Below are 20,874 nucleotides of genomic sequence, written 5' to 3'. Positions count from 1 at the left end.
TTGTGCAACAATAGAGGCACTTTTGTTATAAATAATAAGAATAAATAAATGATAATGAAGGAAATGACAATCAGAAACCCCAGCAGCAGGGTTTGTTTCCACATTTGTGTAATATTGCAATGCAAACACCTCCTTTCTGGAGGTTCTGTTTCCTGCTGCGGAGTAGAGACGCTCGGATGGTGCTGAAGTACCAGGTTAGTGTTGCTAGCATCAGGCCAGTTAGCAGAGAAACTAACGTTACGCTTCCTCACAAAGCTAGGATGTTGTCGTGACTTATCCTGCTGTTGAGCTCCCTCCATCCCAACATGCTTCACTTTCAGGGTTTAAGTGTATTAAGTGGCACATAAAGCGTGTGACACAATGGATCGATAAAGAAATTAGCTGTGGACACTTTTAATTGTCTAATTTATTGATTTGATGCCGCCCGAGGTGTTATACATCAAAATAACACTTTATTTACAAATAAAACAACCATGAACTGTTTACAATTTCACATTTGGAACTGAACATGTATGTTTGTGCATGCCTTAAAATGTCCTGACATTACGTAACCTTCTGCATGCTGCACTCACTTCCTGGTTCCTTAACACGTACCCTGCCGAGATCTTATCAAAGGCACTTCTGCCCCCCTGTGGTTGCTGTTTTGGCTCTCTTGTTAATGGAGAGTTGCATCATCACCTCTTTTTGCCCTTGCACAAAAAACGTACAAAAAGATGGATGAATACTTGTTTGATGAATAAATGTTTTAGCAATATTAGCAAAGAAGCTCTGCTTCTTCCTACTCATTTTGGACATGTGGAATTGGTTTGGATGCATCATATTAGCAGAATCTAGCAAGAATGCTTGCTCACATGCTTAGGTAAGATTTGATGACATTATTGAGTGCTAATGTATTTGTTGAAAAAGCTAAGTCCAGGCTTGTAGTTGTGGATGATGGCTCTGTATTCAATTTGGGCTTTTAATTTGATGTTGTTGTCTTAGTTTTATACAATACATGAATGTCATCGCTCTAATGTGCATGTATTTTGCTGATGGGTTGAAAATCTTTCCCGGTGGCTAGCTAGTGCACTGCTAATGCTATTTACATCCATTCTGGTCTTCAGCCATGCTAGCTACATAGCATGCGCAACATGCAAACAATGCGCTCCCCAGGCACTAGCATTCTTTAAGAGATGGACTGTCAACCGGTTGCTAGTCTTGAAATACCCGCTACACGTCTCTACAATTTGTTTATGGCTGAGTTTTACCATGCAGGAGGCTGATATCAATGCAGTCGCATCTCTTGCTTGTCAAACTGGATATCAGGTTGCATGTGTTTATTGTTAACAATGGGTTTATTGGCCAGGATACTAAAAGTTTGAAGACCTTTTTTCTTCCTAAAATCCTTCTCTGCCAGATGGTTATTGGACTGCACTGGTCACCAGTAACAACCTTCATTTGGACCGAGGATGGTCCCGTGTCTTGACGGACAGCCAATGGGATCCTCCGGCTTGTTTTGGGTCTACCAGTTTTTGGGTTTATCAGTTCTGGTTGGAACTTCAGGAAGTACGTTGAAACGCTAGCGTCCCCATTGCAGTACCTAACCATGATGGACAACGCCTTTACAAACCTGACATGAATCCACCATGCAGGGCCGGTGATGCTAATGTGCCAGTCACGTGACCTGCTAACTTTCTCCTCTGCCCTGATAGGTGGATGAGTCTCAAACGGGTGAGCCTGGTTGGCTGGGAGGAGAGCTCAGAGGGCGGACGGGGTGGTTCCCAGCTAATTACGCCGAGCGAATACCAGACAGTGAAGCGCCAATCAGCCTGCGTGCAGCCGCTTCAGCAACTCCCACCTCAGCCCAGCAGCAGCAGCCCATCAGCACGCCACCTCCCGCACCTGGACCGACCTCCTCATCCACATCGTCCACAAACAGCAACTGGGCCGACTTCAGCACCACGTGAGTCTTTATTGATGTACAGACATGATCCAACATGACTTTGATGGATGTCATGTGTATCTAAAATATTCCCAGCTGGCCCTCAAATACGAGCAGCCAGATGGAAAGCGAGGGATGGGACGCGTGGCCCACCTCCTCAGCCGCTCAAAATCCATCCCTCAGCGTCCCGTCAGCGCAGCTGCGGCAGCGCTCCGCCTTCACCCCCGCCACCATGACAACCGGCTCCTCCCCCTCACCCGTGCTTGGACAGGGGGAGAAGGTGGAGGGTCTGCAGGCTCAGGCCTTGTACCCCTGGAGAGCCAAGAAGGACAACCATCTCAACTTCAACAAGAACGAGGTCTTGATCATGCAACTTATCCCGGGACAACTTAAATACTGCAAAAAAAAAAAAATACTGCATCATAATCTGGCATCTTGTGTATTGTCATCTCACAGATTATAACAGTGTTGGAGCAGCAGGACATGTGGTGGTTGGGAGAACTCCAGACTGGACAGAGAGGCTGGTTCCCCAAAAGCTATGTGAAGCTCATCTCTGTCGCCATAGCGCCACCAGTTGCAGCCTCAGCACGCAGCAAAAATACTAGGTACAGGTCAAACTAGAGTCATCAGTATCGGTTTGAAAAAACAAAGACACTGTGCACCTCTACTTAATTCTATTGAATTACTTAGTGAAAGTCGGTAATTCAGTAAAAGTGCAACAAATGAAAATTAGGTAATATTAAGGTGTTTTTTTTCATCAGTGAGACCACGGTGTCAGAAAGCCCCCCAAACGGAAAACGCCCCTCCCCCACTCCAATCAAGCCCACAGAGTCTGGGGAAGGTAACCTCGACATTGCATTCATTCCTCCTGTGTACATGCCACTCACCCTCTCCTCTTGGCGTTTTTGTGCAGAGTATGTGGCCATGTACACGTATGAGAGCAGCGAGCAGGGCGACCTGAGTTTCCAGCAAGGTGATGTCGTCATGGTGACCAGGAAGGAGGGAGACTGGTGGACGGGCATGGTCGGGGGCAAGACCGGAGTCTTCCCGTCCAACTACGTCAAACCACGAGACTCCAACTCAGAGGTGAGATGTCCCTCAGACACCCATGAGGACCAACAGGAGTTTGAGGTGTAGATTCCCAGTCATCCAGATCATAGTAATCCACACCAGGCAACAGAGATGTTTACCTTACGTAAAAAAAGGCTTCTTCACTTGTAAAATATTGGGTGCATAGTTCCTTGTTTGCGTCCCCTGGGGGTGGTCTCAATAAGGTTCCTGTTGTTACTGAAGTGATTGACACAATTCTGCAGAAAACCTACCCACATGACTTCCATCACCCACGAGAACACAAGCCAGGGGTTGTCAGATAACTCGATGACGAAGCAGAGAGAGCCCCTCGGAAGACAGACGGAACATCAGGAAGGGTCTTTCTAACTCCAGGGCATCCTCACTGTCAAATCCACCAGGAGAGGAACTGCCAGGGGAATAGACACAGCAGATAAAACGTGGTTGCTCCCTTGGTGGCTGCTGCAGTTTCTCCAAACATAACATACCCACGCCTTAAACCAGAGGTGGGAGGAAGTCACTGTTTTGCAAGAGACCAAACATTTCTTTCGTCCCCAGAGTCAGCAGTGCACTTCTATCTAAAAAAGAAAGGACATTTCAATGATGGCCAAATTTGGATAGAGGGTCACTGCCATCAAAGAAGATATATCAATTAGAAAGACCCTCTCTAAACTACCACCTTTCAATGTCCTGACATCTCTACCCCAAAGATTGTCTCATTCCACGAAAGAGTTGTCGTGCACACCATAATGTGAGCACCCCCGGGTGACACACCCACCAGAGACATAAGTAGGGAAACTCCACACTTAATATTTTTGAACTTTAGAAGCCTTTTGAACCAAAAGTGAAGCTAATAAATTACTAAAAGTCTGTGTTGGATTGATCTCCATCAAAAAATACCTGCAAATCCATCGGCTGCTGTGGCCAGTGTGCTTCAGACACTCTCATTTGACTGTTTCTGTCTCCAGTCTTTAGGATCAGCAGGGAAGACGGGCAGCCTAGGAAAGAAACCAGGTACAGGGTTTTTCCTAGCTTTACAGCTGTGCATGTGGTGTGTGTGTGTTGGGGTGGCATTGATGGGCTGATAATCGATCCACCCAGCCACCCCTGACGAGATACCTGAGCCACCTCATTTGGCTCCTATTAATGTGGGGGAACAACAAGTTTCTCCTAGATGACAGTACTTCTGTAGTTAATACCCCGATACAAACATGTGAAATGGTCATGGCTAATCAGTTGTGTAATAAGAAATCAATATTTAAGAGAGATGAATTCATTCATTCATTCATTTTCTACCGCTTTTCCTCACAAGGGTCGCGGGGGTGCTGGAGCCTATCCCAGCTGTCTTTGGGCGAGAGGCGGGGTACAGCCTTGACTGGTGGCCAGCCAATCACAGGGCACATATAGACAAACAACCATTCACACTCACATTCATACCTATGGACAATTTGGAGTCGCCAATTAACCTAGCATGTTTTTGGAATGTGGGAGGAAACCGGAGTACCCGGAGAAAACCCACACATGCACGGGGAGAACATGCAAACTCCACACAGAGATGGCCGAGGGTGGAATTGAACCCTGGTCTCCTAGCTGTGAGGTCTGCGCGCTAACCGCACACCACCGTGCTGGCCAAGAGAGATGAATGATATAAAAAAAAAAGATAGTGATAAGGGTAACATGGAAAACACTTTTGTCTTTGAAAGTCAATACTTTGATGCTGTTTTGTCAATAATGTGCTCATGTGCTCTTGTCCTTTCATCAGAAATTGCCCAGGTCATCGCCCCCTACTCTGCGACAGGAGCGGAGCAGCTGACATTAGCGCCGGGCCAGCTCATCCTCATCAGGAAGAAGAACCCTGGGGGCTGGTGGGAGGGCGAGCTTCAGGTACGCACCTCATATGATACGGCACATGATTGCTCCCTCGTTACATCACGGTTGTTCAGAACTGAATGGAATGATGGCAGTTTCGTAGTAGACTACAGTCTATTTAGTCAAACATATTGAAATTCAAGTGACGGGTAGTATTCTGGCATCGAGGCAGCATTGCAGTCCGACAGAGTGGAAAAAAAAGTTCTCCTCCCATTCCGTGTGTCGGTTTTTGGCTTCTTATAGGGGAACTGCACTTTGTTGGGAATGCCCATCATTCCCAATCCTTGTTAAAAATGAACACTTATTGTATTACTTTCCCTTTTCTGTGCATTCTACCGTGAGAAAATTAGTTAATATGAGCTAGCTAGCAACGGACATTATGGGAAATGCCTATTTTAAGCCCTCACAAAAAAACAGCCAACAGTGTTCCATTTACATAACTGACTTATATATGAACCAAGCCACAGCCAAATTATTATTGTAGCAGCTAACATGGAAAACTGTTGTTGCGGACTAACACAACGCTCTGCTAATTGCTAGTCTTAGCCTCATCCACAGACGAAAGAGTGTATTGCTAGCTCTCTATTTAGCTGCAAAGACTCAACAAGCTGCTGGTTTGCTGTCAGCATTTTTGACATGAGGACTGAAGCACACGTCTTGTGCTGGAAGACACAGCCATTCCAAGGAGAGTGGACATTGGAAGTGTTGTTGCTGTATCTATGCTGCTGTTGTGTACGTGTTAATACACGATCACAGCATGTATATCAAATGTTGTCAGTTTGTTTTTTTTGAGGGCTTCATAGTCTAAATAGGTGTGTCCCAATAACAGCGCTTTGTTAGCTAGCTTATATTAACTCGTTTTCTTGTGTTGTAATGCACAGAAAAATGAAAGAAATGTGTTCATGTTTCACCTAAGGATTAGGAATGATGGGCAAAATTCCACTCAAAGTGCCATACCCCTTTAACTTCAGAACAAATAAATTCAAAGCTAACTTGATAGCTTGCGAACTTGCTACCTAGTGGCCCCTGAAACATAAGAATTATGCAACGGGATGTAAACAAATAGGAGTGTCAAGGTGACTATAGGGTGTTATTTAATGTCTACAGTGCTCTAATAATGTTACAAACAGCTTTTCTATGCAAAGATTAGTATCAGGAATTAATTCATCACTCTGAAACCAGGTCTGGAACCAATGAACTGCGATAAACGAGGGATGATTATATTCCGAATGTTTTATTGTGCATTCTGTGCTCTGGTTGACCCAGGCCCGAGGGAAAAAGCGGCAAATCGGCTGGTTTCCAGCCAATTATGTAAAGCTGCTCAGCCCCAGTACGAGCAAGACCACGCCCACTGAGCCCACACCGCCTAAACTGGCCCCTGCCAACACAGGTACACACACACACACACACTTTTCACGCAAGCAATGCAAACATCTGGAATGTTCTTTGCACAGCTGTGTGCCAGGTGATCGGCATGTACGACTACGTGGCTCAGAATGATGATGAACTGGCCTTCCAGAAGGGTCAGGTGATCACCGTGCTCAGTAAGGACGACTGTGATTGGTGGAAAGGCGAGCTCAACGGTCGGGAGGGTCTGTTTCCTAGCAACTATGTCAAGCTGACGACAGACACTGACCCCAGCACGCAGTGTGAGTGCACATACACATACACACACATAACATGTAGACCTCCTCACAAACACACATGGACGTGTGATAAAAAGTTCTCTAAAGTACACAATACACAAGCTCACTGCCCTTTACACGCATTCACACACACACACACACACACACACACCAGAGTCAGGAGTGGAGACGCTATCCCTCTCACCATCTGATCCAAGGTTTCTGACCTAGACTTACTTGGGCCTCCTTGATAACATCTCCACGCACACACACACATACACACGCACACACACACACACACACACACCATGTTTGTGTGTATTCATGCATGTTTTTTATTTGTTAGCATTAGTGTTTCCGCTCTTGCCCGCATGATCCACCATAGACGTAGAGCTTCTAGAGCAATGCATTGAACAAAGCCTGTAGAAGCTGAGCATTGTGTAAATATTTCTACGCCACCTGCTCTAGATGCTCTACTTCTACCCACACGCCCGGCTATGTCTCCACTGCATGCTCCACCCACCTAGCACCCAATTTGTTGTTGTTGTTTTTGTTTAGTTGTTTTTTGTTGATGTTGTTGTTGTCGTCCTCTCTCTAGGATCATATCATTACCCAGAACCCCCCTCTCCTCAAAGCCCTCAAAGAGACCCACTAGGCCACGCCCACTAGGCCACTCAAGCAATGGGACAGCAGCAAGAGGTCACATGACCCGGAAATGGCGAACCTCCACCAATAGAAGCCAAGAGAGACAGACAGACTGTAAACGTTAAGAGCGCCCACTGGTGGCGAGACTGTCTGTCTTGTCTGCTCGCCTCGCCGCCATCTTTCCTCCTCCTGTTTTGAGCAAACAGTGAGAGGAGAGGCAAACGAGGAGGCGTGACTCCCTGATTGGACTCATTTTCATGTAGTTGTTTTAACTGTGACTGTATTGACACCCACACACCCACACACCCCCCTACCCCCGTTTACACGGCCCAAAGCTAGCGTGGTGAAGTGGATAGTGGGTCGTTTTGTGGCTTTAAGGGAGATTCTGTCACTGTTAGAACCAGTAGCCCAGCTCTCATCCCCTATTGCTTCAACTTTTATTTTAACCTTGCTCTGGTTCAGCAGCTTTGTTCACCTGTCAGCCAAAAGTGCTGGCTCCGCCCCCCCTTTCCCCACTAACCCCTCCCCTCCCTGCAGATTCACAGAAAGACCCACTATCTGCTGGAGGGACGACTTTCAATGCTACATTTTCAAGCAAAAGGCTCGTCCCCCGCTCCTTTCCTCTTTGCGTCTGGGAGGGGGGGGGGGGGGCAGACAGTATTGAGATACGTCCCGCAGCAGCGAATGTCACACGGTGCAAAGAGGGAGGGCGAGGGAGCGAGCGGCTCGCTGCACGAGTCGTTTAACGCTAAACAAACAACACGGTACAAAGTTTGGGACTTTTGACAGCACAACAACTCAGTAGATTGACCGTTTGAATACCGACCTATTTACTCTAGTTTTATTTTTAATTGCCTTGTCTGTTACTATGATGACCACACACACATTCGGTACTCGTGAATCATTCCACCATGTTTGAGGAAACCTGCACTTTGCGCTTTCTCCTTGCTGTGCCTTCTAAAGATATACAAAGAGCTAAAAATAAGCAGGTAATTCATGCATGTAATGGGACACACCTACTTGGCGTAGAAAGCCCGCTATGAAAACATCTCTAAAAAGCTTCCAACAAGTTTTCTGCTATTCTCGCTCCATTCCGTGAGCATGTAGTTACGAGTACCTTTGTGGTGACATGTAATACTTATATTTTGGATTGTATTGTCGCTGGATTTTGTGGCCATTTTAAGCATGAGCAGAACTTCCAAACTCCAAAACAAAAACATAGCACCAGTGGCGGCAGCTCCAACATGTAGCGTTACATTTGTGAGCGAGTGTGTGGTGAAGCTACTAGCTCGCCGGTCTGGTGTGGCAAGTTGTCAGTACGCCGCTAATGTCGATATTGGGAGTAACGTTGTTAATAACAATAGTATTAACAATGTTGCTGTAGCCTGGCTAGTATGCAGGTCACATTATGGAATGGAGAACTTTAGGCGGATTAGCTGCGTCCCATTACGTGCCTTCTTAGCTGCCTCTTTTAGCTGTTTGTATATCTTTAGAACGTACGGAAAAGAGAAAGACGTGTGTCTTCATGTCTCAAGTAAGGATTGTGGATGATGGGCAGAAGTGAAACAAAAAGTGCACTTTTCCTTTAACGCTTGCTGCAAACCTGGAGCGTTAGCTACTGTCGTTCATGTTCACTTGTTGTCACTTCTAAACCTCAGATCAGTCTTCTCTCTCACACTCACACACTCACACACACACACACACACACACACACACAGAAAGCCTTCATGCACTAAAACCTTTTAGAATTAGCTTCGGTTGAAACAGTTGAGTCATATTGCACGGGTTTTATCAGAAAGTATTAAAGTTTCAAAGTTTAAAGTCATATAATACTAACAGATGGGTAGAGAGCACAGTTACCATGACAACCCTGCCCATTTCCCAGAGGACAAGACTCGCCCCCCTATTTGTTCCCTTTGCAACAGACTTATTATTATATTTGTTTATCCAGATGACAGTATTGTGATTTTAATGTTTACGCTTGCAAAGGCAATGGAATGATGATAATGATGAACATTTCATTTTATTAACCCCCCACATCCTGTTGGTGGCGGCTGAAGATGACGCCCTCGTGTTGCAAGTGAACTCGAGCGTGCGTCTCAGCGGGTCAGGGAGCAAGGTGGATCGGGACCGACTTGTCTTTTATTGAGCCTGGAAACAAACAACCAGAGTACCGTTTTTAGAAACATGCACCACAGACTTGGCGGGCGTTTTAACCATTTGCAAACCTGATCTACCAATGAATGGATGAACAGCCAAATGAAACAAGATTGCACTTGTCAGTGCGTGTGAAAATGATCAAAGATTTTTATTTGCATACAGGATGAATGAAATGTACAGAATGGAAGCGTGGTGCTCATTGCCCCCAATGTGCTCACCTTTTTATGGGTGGAGATTGGCAACAAGCCGTGAATCTGACCCCGTCGTTATGATTAAACGCTCTGACACACACTGGAGTCCACTGTTCTTGTGACACACACACACACACATTCAAAATGTGGATGTGTACAGTCGTCCCTCGTTTATAGCAGTTATTGGTTCCACACCCAAGCGTGTTGCATACAATTTCACTATCAAGGCCTCAATGTTAATTTTTTTTTTGTGAATCTTGTTACGTTTTAATCTTGTGAGATCTTGTGACACCCGTACTAAATACTTTTTTTAACATTACGAGAGCCCTGTAGATGTGAAATAACAACCCCATAGTCACTTTTACACTCCTGTTACCCAATATAAGCGATATAAGAGAAAAGTCATATAAGACTCAGAAAACCTGTTTCTAAATGTTTTTTTTAACATTATTAGAGCCCTCAAGACATGGAATAACACCCCCATAGTCAAAGTTACACTCCTATTCCCTAATATAGTAGACATAGTAAGACAAAATAAGTCAAATGTTTTTTTTTACCATTATTAGAGCCCTCTAGAGATGACATAACACCCCTATACCGAACTTTACACTCCTATTACCCAATATGGTAGACATAATAAGACAAAATAAGTTATGTAAGATGCAGAAAACTGAATATATTTTTTTTACATTATTAGAACCCTGTAGACATGAAGTAACACCCCTATAGTCAACTCTTACACTCCTTCATTGTTTACACCACACTGCAACTCATGCTGCTTTTTTTTGCACAGCATTTGTTACAACATTTATGCCAATTATGTCATCTAGCGACCTAACAGCCAATAGCAACAGTGCTCAGGATCAACTAGCGAGTCAACCAGTTGCCTCAAATTTCTTATAAACTTAAGAAGCTTATAACGTACCACTTCCATACGGGATGGGAGGACAACCTTTTTTTACACTGTCATGTCAGAAATGTAGGGTTAAGGTCATGTCAACTAATGTCTCAATGTTTTGTGTCATTACTGCCGCCTAGTGACCAGAATACTACATATCACTTGTATTTCAATATGTTTTGACTAGTAATAGGCCATTAAAATAGAATTTCTGAAAAACCACCATACAGCGAGGGATGACTGTGCCACAAAAATATCTAAGGTCATCAGAAGGTCATAGCACTTACAGCCACAATGTGGTATATTAGCAGCATATTGTGATTGTAAGTAAATGCGTTGAATTGCTTATTGTAACTAGGAAATGACATCTGACCTCAGGTATGTATGTATGTATGTATGTCATCTCCTTTGCATTGTCTGTTGGTGTGTGTCATCCTGCTGCTCCTGTGTGTGTGTGTGGGTGTGCTTGCAGGGTGCGCTGACCTCCACCTGCTGGACATGCTGAGTCCTATGGAGAGGAAGCGGCAGGGATACATCCACGAACTCATTGTCACTGAGGAGAACTACGTCAACGACCTGCAGCTTGTCACTGAGGTGAGAACACACTCAAACCAGTAACACCAGTACAGGAGGGATCAGAATATGGAAGAGTGGTATAATTCATTCCTTTCTTCCGAGCACATTTTCCCCAAGAAATAATATTAAAACATCAAAAATGTTCACACAAAAAGTTTTATATGTTTACATTTATATATGTTTTATTGGAAATGCATAATAAATGATAAATGACAAGAATAAATGAACATTTGAAGTGCTCATGACACAAAAAACAATAACAAAATTAAAGTACTTTCATCCATTATTATCTTTGGACAAGAGGCGGGGTACACACTGGACTGGTGGCCAACCAATCACAGGGCACATATAGACAAACAACCATTCACACTCACATTCATACCTATGGACAATTTGGAGTGGCCAATTAACCTAGCATGTTTTTGGAATGTGGGAGGAAACCGGAGTACCCGGAGAAAACCAACGCACTGGGAGAACATTCAAACTCCACACAGAGATACCTGAGTTGGGGAATCAAACCCAGGTCTTCTCGCTGTGCTCGCCACTCAGCACCATGCAGATTATTTACTTATCATGCTTAAGTTGCACTTTTTTCATGGTTTGGCGGTCCTGCTACTTATACTCCAGAGCGACTTGCATACTATGTTTTGGGTTTTGTTTAAATTAATCTATATCCTGCACCTGCATTTGGACTTCCTGTGCAGATCTTCCACAAGCCTCTGCTGGAGTGTGAGCTGCTGAGCGAGAAGGAGGTGGCCATGATCTTCGTCAACTGGAAGGAGCTCATCATGTGCAACATCAAGCTGCTCAAGTAAACCACAATGACGCGTACCACAGCATTGAACGTGCTGTACTTTGACTTACGTGTCACCCGAGCAAACGTGATGTCCCCAGGGCTCTGAGGGTGAGGAAGAAGATGTCAGGCGACCGCATGCCGGTGAAGATGATTGGCGACATCCTGACCAATCAGTTGCCGCACATGCAGCCGTACATCAGGTGACCTCACGCATACAAACACTTGGCCACGTGTACATAAAGTGTACATTCATGGACACAATATTTCAAAAAGTTGTAAATGGTTCTAGATTAAGGCATACGGTAAACGAGTGATCAGTATGCGCCAAAGGAAATACACTCATCTAATTTACATATGGTGACGTCACCAGGCTTAAATGGTCAGTTTCCTGTCTCCACCTTGATCCACTTATCATCATTATCATCATCATCTATAGTGGGATATTGAACTCCACTGCTGCTTTCTACGCAGTTCCTGCAGCAAATTCTCCGTCATACACGCGCAGTACAGAGATTTAATTTTTGGAGTGTCTGTGAATGCATCTCGCGGTTGTCCTATAACAGTGAGAAAGTATAGGAAGTATCGTTATCGACTGGTATCGACCAGAGATGTTGGTGGAGACACACGGTGTTGGAATGACACCTCTGTTGGGGTCTGTTGGGGTCGGGATGAAGTTATATAAGAGCGCCACACTCTGGTGTGGACACCAGACTATGCTTGCGTCCGGAGGTTTTTTTGTTTTTTTTTTAAGTTTATTTCGAACATGAAAAAACATTCAAATAATCCAATAATTAAAAAAACAAAACAAACAAAAAAAAAACCTTAAACTGTATTATGGAAAGCAGGAAGTGAACAAATGTAACAGTTACTGATTGTAAAAGTACCAGATGGAGGGGTAGGATTTAACAAGCTTTGCTTCTTCCTACTCCTTTTGGACATGTGGAACTGTGAACTGATTATGGGATGCATTCAATTGTAATCTGATGCATGTTCAAATGAAACAAAACCATTACCATTACTGTTGTCAATGTGGCTGCAGGTTCTGCTCATGTCAGCTGAATGGGGCTACGCTGATTCAGCAGAAAACGGACGACAACCCGGAAATCAAAGACTTTCTCAAGGTATCCGTGCATCTCATCTGTTCAGTAAGTTAATGAAAGTTGTCCAGAAGGCACCGAGGAGCCATCTTGTCTGTTGTCTCCGGGCAGAGGTTAGCCATGGACCCTCGATGCAAGGGAATGCCTTTGTCCAGCTTCCTGCTTAAACCCATGCAAAGAGTCACACGCTACCCGCTCATCATCAAGAACGTACGTATGAGCCCCTTACACACACACACACACACACACACACACACACACACTAGCTGATCCTTCTGCTCTCTGTCACCAACAGATCTTGGAAAACACCCCAGAGTCTCATCCCGACCACAGTCACCTGAAAGCTGCTCTGGAGAAGGCTGAGGAGCTGTGCTCTCAGGTGAGGGCGACAACAATTGGGGAGCACGCCACCTTGGAGCTGCAGCAGAACATTCTCCTCGTACTTGGAACTGTGAACAAGTGATGCAGGTCTCGGTTGTGTTTAGGTCAACGAGGGCGTGAGGGAGAAGGAGAACTCTGATCGTCTGGAGTGGATCCAGGCTCATGTTCAGTGTGAAGGCCTTTCTGAGGTTCTCGATCTTGGCTGGGTTTCTGTTTGGCACCACATTCGTCCAATAGCAAAAAGATATTTATTGCCACGTGTTCTCTTTCAGCAACTTGTCTTCAACTCGGTCACCAACTGTTTGGGTCCCAGGAAGTTCCTTCACAGCGGCAAACTTTTCAAAGCAAAAAGCAGCAAGGAGCTCTACGGCTTCCTCTTCAACGACTTCCTGCTGCTCACACAGGTCAGGATCCTCGCCTACCATACAACTTCTACTTCTATCGCTCTGTCGTGATCATACATGGTGTTGATGCAACCTTGGCGTTTCCTGGAAAATGGAGAACCACAAGCTGCAGCGCTGTAACGTAACATAGTGTCCTGACTTTCATTGCATCCATCAGGTGACCAAACCTTTGGGTTCTTCTGGCTCGGACAAAGTCTTCTCGTCCAAAACACACCTGCAGTACCGCATGTACAAGACGGTGAGACAACATCACGTACACACTTTTATCATGGCGGCTGTGACTTCCTGTCTGCAGGTTGAATATATAAATCCTTTCTTCATACAATGTTCTTCTAAAGATGTTCCTCTTTCATTTGGTTTACCGTCTCATTCGTCTCATCTCAGTGAGGATTTGGATATGTTGGCCTTTAGCTATTGTTTATAGCGCTCAATTCCTTCCAGACACGACCGCGTTAAATGAAGTTCTGTGATATAGGATTCAACGTTATTAAGTGTTAATGTTGATAGATGTTAATGTTAACATGATGAGATCTAGTACTTTTCTTAGTTGCCAACAGTGCTTGAGACGGCTGCTAGCTAGCGAGCTAACCAGTTAGCCTTGAATGCATTTCCTTTAAACTTATGAAGCCAAAAACTTACCACTTCCACACAGGATCGGAGGAGGAAATTTTTTTTTCCTTTTATGCCACGGCTGACTTCATGCGGTGTTGTGGATCGATACTGACATATCGATACTTCCGATACCAGGTCCTCATGCGCCGAAATCCATTCTCAAATGAAAATATATAAAATATAGTACATAAAAATATAATTTTGACATATTTGATAGGATTTTGTCTTGTTGATATATGCTTGGCCATGTTGCAGATCCCCAGCTACCTCAATATGAAATAGGCCAAAGAGATGACTTACATCAATTATTCATTTATTTCAGCCCACTCATTCGCTACCAGACATTTCTCTAAAGACACCCTCCCAGTAGCGGCCTTTTTAGACCATTCCAACTAGTCTAAAAGGCAGGTAGAATATTGTCTTGTATGGCGTCATAACGACGGAACCTACCACAAGAAAGAAAGCGTCTACCTTTTTCGGTTCTTTAGTAATACTTTGTTCTCCACGTGCAATATTAAGGCTCTAAGTGCAATATATTAAGTTCTAAGTGAAGTATTTCTATAATGCCTCATATTAACTCACTAGCAAGATTTCATAGTGTATAGACTGGTCATATATTTCATCTCATTTCATATTATGTGCAAACTGTATTTGTATATAACTCTGGGTAAAATTGTTGATTTGTTAATACTTGGGTTGTTTATATTGTTTATTTTTATATTGTGTATTATACTTAACTGATTCTGTACTCTTGCTGCTGTGCAATGCAAATTTCCCCACTGAGGGACGAATAAAGGCTTATCTTATCTTATCTTAATCAGCAGTACAACAAATGATGGTAGTTTTACATGAAAATAACACTTTATTTACAAATATAACACCATGAACTATTCCATGTTTGACATTTGGAACTGTACTGTGTTCAAAACTGCAAAACACTCCTGCACGCTGCCCCCGCTGCTGTGGAGGGATACAGGGAAAGGAGCCACAGCCATCTCTTATCAAATGCAAACATCTTCTCATCTCAACCCAGCATCATTACTGCCGCCTAGTGGCCAGAATACTGCATACCACACATATTTCCATCAGTTTTGACCTAATAGACCTTAGTATGGCACCAAACAGCCACCATTACTGATGGTAGTATTGATGAATGAATATACTATAGAGGGTCTTGGGATGCACAATAAAGGATCTGTGGTCTGCCCCCCCCCCCCCCCCCCCCCCCCAGCCCATCTTCCTCAACGAAGTGTTGGTGAAGCTTCCGACGGACCCTTCGGGAGACGAACCTCTCTTCCACATCTCTCACATCGACAGGGTTTACACGCTGAGAGCCGAGAGCATCAACGAGCGGTGAGCATCGCCATAGATGCTGCAGACATTGACCTCATGTCATGTGACGCGTTCACTGTGTGTGCAGGACGGCGTGGGTCCAGAAGATTAAGGCGGCCTCGGAGCTCTTCATCGAGACGGAGAAGAAGAAGCGAGAGAAAGCTTATCTCGGTATCCCTTTTGTTGCGCTCCTTTGTGGCCTTTTTTGTGTCTAACCTTAACTCCGCCCTCTCACTCAGTGCGTTCCCAGAGGGCGACGGGCATCGGAAGGCTGATGGTGAACATCGTGGAGGGAATCGAGCTCAAACCGTGTCGTTCTCACGGTAACGAGGGCTTGTGTGGCCATTCTGTGGCAAACCAAGATGTTGATGAGGCTTTTTGGTGTTGCAGGAAAAAGTAACCCCTACTGTGAGGTGACCATGGGCTCCCAATGCCACATCACCAAAACCCTGCAGGTAGCAACCCTATACCTCTTCTTTCTCTTATGACTACTACCTTGGGCAATAAGAGTGTAAATGTAACTATAGGGGTGTTATTTCATGTCTAGAGGGCTCGAATAATGTTTAAAATCCATATGTAGAAGGTCTTAAACAAGTTTTCTTTGTCTTGTATGTCTTATTTTCTCTTATTATGTCTACTCTATTGGGTAATAGGCGTGTCAAGGTGACTATAGGGGTGTTATTTCATGTCTAGAGGGCTCTAGTAATGTTTAAAATCCATATGTTGAAGGTCTTAAACAAGTTTTCTGTGTCTTATATGTCATATTTTCTCTTATTATGTCTACTCTATTGGGTAATAGGCGTGTCAAGGTGACTATAGGGGTGTTATTTCATGTCTAGAGGGCTCTAGTAATGTTTAAAATCCATATGTAGAAGGTCTTAAACAAGTTTTCTGTGTCTTATATGTCATATTTTCTCTTATTATGTCTACTCTATTGGGTAATAGGAGTGTCGAGGTGACTAGGGGTGTTATTTCATGTCTAGAGGGCTCTGGTAATGTTTAAAATGCATTTGTAGAAGGTCTTAAACAAGTTTTCTGTGTCTTATATGTCATATTTTCTCTTATTATGTCTACTCTATTGGGTAATAGGCGTGTCAAGGTGACTATAGGGGTGTTATTTCATGTCTAGAGGGCTCTAGTAATGTTTAAAATCCATATGTAGAAGGTCTTAAATAAGTTTTCTGTGTCTTATATGTCATATTTTCTCTTATTATGTCTACTCTATTGGGTAATAGGAGTGTCGAGGTGACTATAGGGGTGTTATTTCATGTCTAGAGGGCTCTGGTAATGTTTAAAATGCATTTGTAGAAGGTCTTAAACAAGTTTTCTGTATCTTATATGTCATATTTACCCAAATGTCCTTCTCTGTTCCTACTCCTTGCCATCATAGTTTAATTGTACGGATGTGCTCACGTTGATGACCCGATGATGTTGTTGCAGGACACGTTGAATCCCAAGTGGAACTCCAACTGTCAGTTTTTCATTAAGGACCTGGAACAGGACGTCCTGTGTGTGACTGTCTTCGAGCGGGACCAGTTCTCACCTGACGGTCAGAGCTCAAAAAAAAGTTGTAATCTAACACATTTATTTTAGAATAACCGAGTCATATTAGGAGCATTAAGAATAATATCATTTTGTGAGATGGATGGATGGATGGATGGATGGTTGGCTAGCTGGGTGGATGGACAGATGGATGGGCGGATGGATGGTCCCGGCTGGAAGAAACCGTGTCCAAAATGAAGGTGGTCCATGTGTTTTCTCCCCTCAGACTTCTTGGGCAGGACGGAGATCCGACTGGCAGAAATCAAGAAGGACCAGGGCTCCAAAGGGCCCATCACCAAGCGCTTGCTGCTCCACGAGGTTCCCACCGGCGAGATCGTGGTCAGACTGGACCTCCAGCTCTTTGAGGAGCCGTGAGATTCGGACCACACGGGACTTAAACCGGATTGTCCGGCTGGGGGTTGTGCTACTTTTATTCCGTTATTGATGGACCGCAAAGGAAATGACCCGGAACAAAGACCGAGACGTATTTCATTTGCGGGCTGAGTTGGATCACGGCAGCTTGCAAACCTTCAGGGTCTGTTTTGGACCAGGACATGACTGCAATATTTCATTCCACTCACGTTCCTTCTTCAGAGAAAACCCCAACAAAGCTGATGTTTGAGGGGACAAGCTGGTCAGACGGTCTGGTCTTCCTCCAGTGACAGTCCCAGTCCTCGTGTCCCTGTGTCCCCTGTGTGTATGTGTGAGTATTAGGTCGTGGTCTAGACTGGAACAGACCTTTTTAAAAGAGTCCGGTCATGTCATGTTCTTAAAGTGCCACACGTGTACAGGTTCAATGACGCTATGCTAACAATGCTACTAGAAAACGAGCGTTTAAAAAAAGAAAACAAAATTTGTGGCTGAGCTTTGGCCCCCCAGGGAACATTTTGGTACCTTTTTTTTTTAATGTTGTGTTTTTAGTTTTTTTTTTTTTTTAGATATTTTTTTTTGACATCCCACATCTGACCTCTGACCTTATGTTGAGAGCTGCCACTGTGGACGTCGCTGCTCAGGCAACAACATGCCCCCCCCCCCCCCCCCAACCTAAAGTGGATATGACACAACAACCGTTACCTTAGTGACCAGCCACTGTCCAATCAGACGTCAGTATGTGTGTGTGTGTGTGTGTGTGTGTGTGAGATGGTGCAAACTGAAACAATCCTAGAACTGTCTTGAGCCCCCCCCCCCCCCCCCCCCCATATCCCTCATCTTGCTCCGTAGACTCTACTAAGAAGTCACCCAAATCACTTTGGACCCCTTCTTACTGTCCGCCTCCTGGCTTGTGTATAAATACTACTGAGAGTTAATATATCAGCTATCATGTACCTGTACTGTCTTTTCAGTGTCAATAAACTCCAGTTGGACCAACGCATAGGCCTACTTCCCTTTCAGTCAACATGAAAACCAGTAAAAGACCATCAAGGAGCACACTTGTCCTCATGAGGCGCTTGTCCTCACTAGTCCTTACTAGCCATTTGTCCTTGTGAGACGCTTGTCCTTACTTGTCCTCACTAGTCCTCACTAGTCCTCACTAGCCATTTGTCCTCACGAGCCGCTTGTCCTCACTAGTCCTCACTAGCCATTTGTCCTCATGAGGCGCTTGTCCTTACTTGTCCTCACTCGTCCTCACTTGTTCTTACTAGCCATTTGTCCTTGTGAGACGCTTGTCCTTACTTGTCCTCACTAGTCCTCACTAGCCATTTGTCCTCACGAGCCGCTTGTCCTTACTTGTCCTCACTCGTCCTCACTTGTCCTCACTAGCCATTTGTCCTTGTGAGATGCTTGTCCTTACTTGTCCTCACTAGTCCTCACTAGCCATTTGTCCTCACGAGCTGCTTGTCCTTGTGAGACGTTTGTTCTCACTTGTCCTCACTAGTCCTCACTAGCCACTTGTCCTCGTGAGACACTTGTCCTCATGAGATGCTTGTTCTCACGAGCCGCTTGTCCTCATGAGCCGTTTGTCCTCACTAGCCGCTTGTCCTCATGAGGCGCTTGTTCTTACTTGTCCTCACGGGCCGCTTGTCCTCACTTGGGGGATGGGGGGAACCTTTTTGTGTTTTGGCCATTTGTGGATAATAGCTCTCATTGTGGTTTGCTGGAGTCCAAAAGGTTTAGAAATGGCTTTATAACCTTTCCCAGACTGATAGATATGACTGTTAGCATGTCGGCCACACAGTCAGATCCAGAAGTCCTGGGTTCGAATCTCTGCTTGGGTATGAATGTGGGCAAGAATGGTTGTTTGTCTATATGCGCCCTGTGATTGGCTGGCAGGGTGTACCTCGCCTCTTGCCCGAAGACAGCTGGGATAGGCTCCAGCATACCCCCACAGTAGTGAGGATAAGCGGTAGAAAATGGATGGATGGATGTGTCGCATTGGAGTAAACAACAGCTTCATGGAAATGTGATACTCTGCTTTGACCACCAGGGGGAGACAGAGTAAAGCACTGCAAGGCCATCCAGTCAGACTTCATCTTTCACGTCACAGTTATTATAAGAAAAGTATTTTCCAATTAATGCTTTATTGCACAAACCCTGGCAGAGATAGAATTGTGTTTACCTGCAGTTTATAATAATTTATGTCAATGTTTTTACCATCTACACACTTTTTGATTCATGTCATTCATTGGCTAAAGTGCAGCCTCCAGCTTTTTGACGTCTATCTTATTACGGTGCCTTTTACACAGCATATTCCTACTAAAGCCTCCAAAGACATCTGCCAGTAGTCATTTGAGTTCCTGACTTCTTTTGCTTCACAAGTGGCGTGTCATGTCTTTTGGGATTTGCTTGGCTCCCTGACTGTGTTTTCCCTGTGCGGCCACTCTGCAGGTTTATGGAATGAAAAGGCTGCTATAGTACACGACTCTGCATGGGCAGATTAAAGGAGTGACCTAGTTTGTATTGGAGTGGACCAGGACTAAAAGCGAACCTCTGCCCTTGGCAAACCACACTGGAGATTATCAATAATAATCCAAAATGGCAAAAACTGAATTGGGTATCTTGACAACAGGTGCTCGGACAGTCAGTGTGAAGTCTGGAAAAATACAGAGACGACTTTTTTCAAGTGTTTCTGAATGTAAGCGCTCCAACCAGTCGACGTGACGGGACATGTGAACGATGTGTGGGTAGTTTGCCGCACTTTGGATTGCGGTAATCTGAAATGTTCCTGGCATGTGATGGTCTTTGATGTCAACATGACATTTTTATGGAGCATTCCAGAGACATGTCAGCAGGATGAGAGCCAAACTCGTTTTTCCAACTCTTTTCAACATCGCTCCTTGACCGGAAGCCAAAAAACACAACATGTTCCTCATGTAATCCCGGCCCCCCGTTTTTACGTGCAGTTCGCTGCCAACATGATGTTTGACCGCGCAAATATACTTACATAAATACTCGGGGTGCATGAGAATCATGAGGGAATTGTGATGTCATACAGAGAAATCTGATAACATCCAAAAAAAATCAAACAGGTGAACGAATCCTCAGAGCTCACTTGTAAACAAACATTCACTTTTGGAAGACTTTGGAAGATTTTGGAAGAGGTCGTCTTTGGAAAATTCATTCATTTTCTACCGCTTTTCCTCACGAGGGTCGCGGAGGGTGCTGGAGCCTATCCCAGCTGTCTTCGGGCGAGAGGTGGGGTACACCCTGGACTGGTGGCCAGCCAATCACAGGGCACATATAGACAAACAACCATTCACACTCACATTCATACCTATGGACAATTTGGAGTCGCCAATTAACCTAGCATGTTTTTGGA

At 44.6% G+C, this 20,874-nt stretch overlaps 1 protein-coding gene across 9 annotated transcripts in view; it reads left to right on the top strand.

Annotated features, from left to right (window-relative positions):
* Nucleotides 1-18,609, top strand: part of itsn1 (intersectin 1 (SH3 domain protein)) — a 45,155-nt gene extending 26,546 nt beyond the window's left edge. For 4 of the 9 annotated variants that reach the window (XM_058064619.1, XM_058064621.1, XM_058064618.1 and 1 more), the window contains 23 exons: nucleotides 1,692-1,942; nucleotides 2,018-2,279; nucleotides 2,378-2,526; nucleotides 2,683-2,762; nucleotides 2,835-3,007; nucleotides 3,958-4,003; nucleotides 4,752-4,873; nucleotides 6,125-6,248; nucleotides 6,313-6,507; nucleotides 10,850-10,971; nucleotides 11,658-11,764; nucleotides 11,848-11,949; nucleotides 12,789-12,870; nucleotides 12,958-13,056; nucleotides 13,142-13,225; nucleotides 13,332-13,631; nucleotides 13,789-13,869; nucleotides 15,475-15,596; nucleotides 15,664-15,746; nucleotides 15,815-15,898; nucleotides 15,966-16,030; nucleotides 17,016-17,124; nucleotides 17,344-18,609. In XM_058064619.1, the coding sequence (XP_057920602.1) occupies nucleotides 1,692-1,942; nucleotides 2,018-2,279; nucleotides 2,378-2,526; nucleotides 2,683-2,762; nucleotides 2,835-3,007; nucleotides 3,958-4,003; nucleotides 4,752-4,873; nucleotides 6,125-6,248; nucleotides 6,313-6,507; nucleotides 10,850-10,971; nucleotides 11,658-11,764; nucleotides 11,848-11,949; nucleotides 12,789-12,870; nucleotides 12,958-13,056; nucleotides 13,142-13,225; nucleotides 13,332-13,631; nucleotides 13,789-13,869; nucleotides 15,475-15,596; nucleotides 15,664-15,746; nucleotides 15,815-15,898; nucleotides 15,966-16,030; nucleotides 17,016-17,124; nucleotides 17,344-17,492 (2,991 nt within the window). In that variant the 3' untranslated portion in view covers nucleotides 17,493-18,609. Of the gene's footprint in view, nucleotides 1-1,691; nucleotides 1,943-2,017; nucleotides 2,280-2,377; nucleotides 2,527-2,682; nucleotides 2,763-2,834; nucleotides 3,008-3,957; nucleotides 4,004-4,751; nucleotides 4,874-6,124; nucleotides 6,249-6,312; nucleotides 6,508-7,081; nucleotides 9,580-10,849; nucleotides 10,972-11,657; nucleotides 11,765-11,847; nucleotides 11,950-12,788; nucleotides 12,871-12,957; nucleotides 13,057-13,141; nucleotides 13,226-13,331; nucleotides 13,632-13,788; nucleotides 13,870-15,474; nucleotides 15,597-15,663; nucleotides 15,747-15,814; nucleotides 15,899-15,965; nucleotides 16,031-17,015; nucleotides 17,125-17,343 lie in introns of those variants that run through there. The other 5 variants (XM_058064620.1, XM_058064616.1, XM_058064622.1 and 2 more) reach the window with 4 other exon arrangements.
* The last annotated feature ends 2,265 nt before the right edge of the window (nucleotides 18,610-20,874 follow it).

Source organism: Doryrhamphus excisus, chromosome 2 (genome assembly GCF_030265055.1).
Source record: "Doryrhamphus excisus isolate RoL2022-K1 chromosome 2, RoL_Dexc_1.0, whole genome shotgun sequence".
Classification (NCBI taxonomy): domain Eukaryota; kingdom Metazoa; phylum Chordata; class Actinopteri; order Syngnathiformes; family Syngnathidae; genus Doryrhamphus; species Doryrhamphus excisus.
This window is presented reverse-complemented; position numbering and strand designations above follow the sequence as displayed.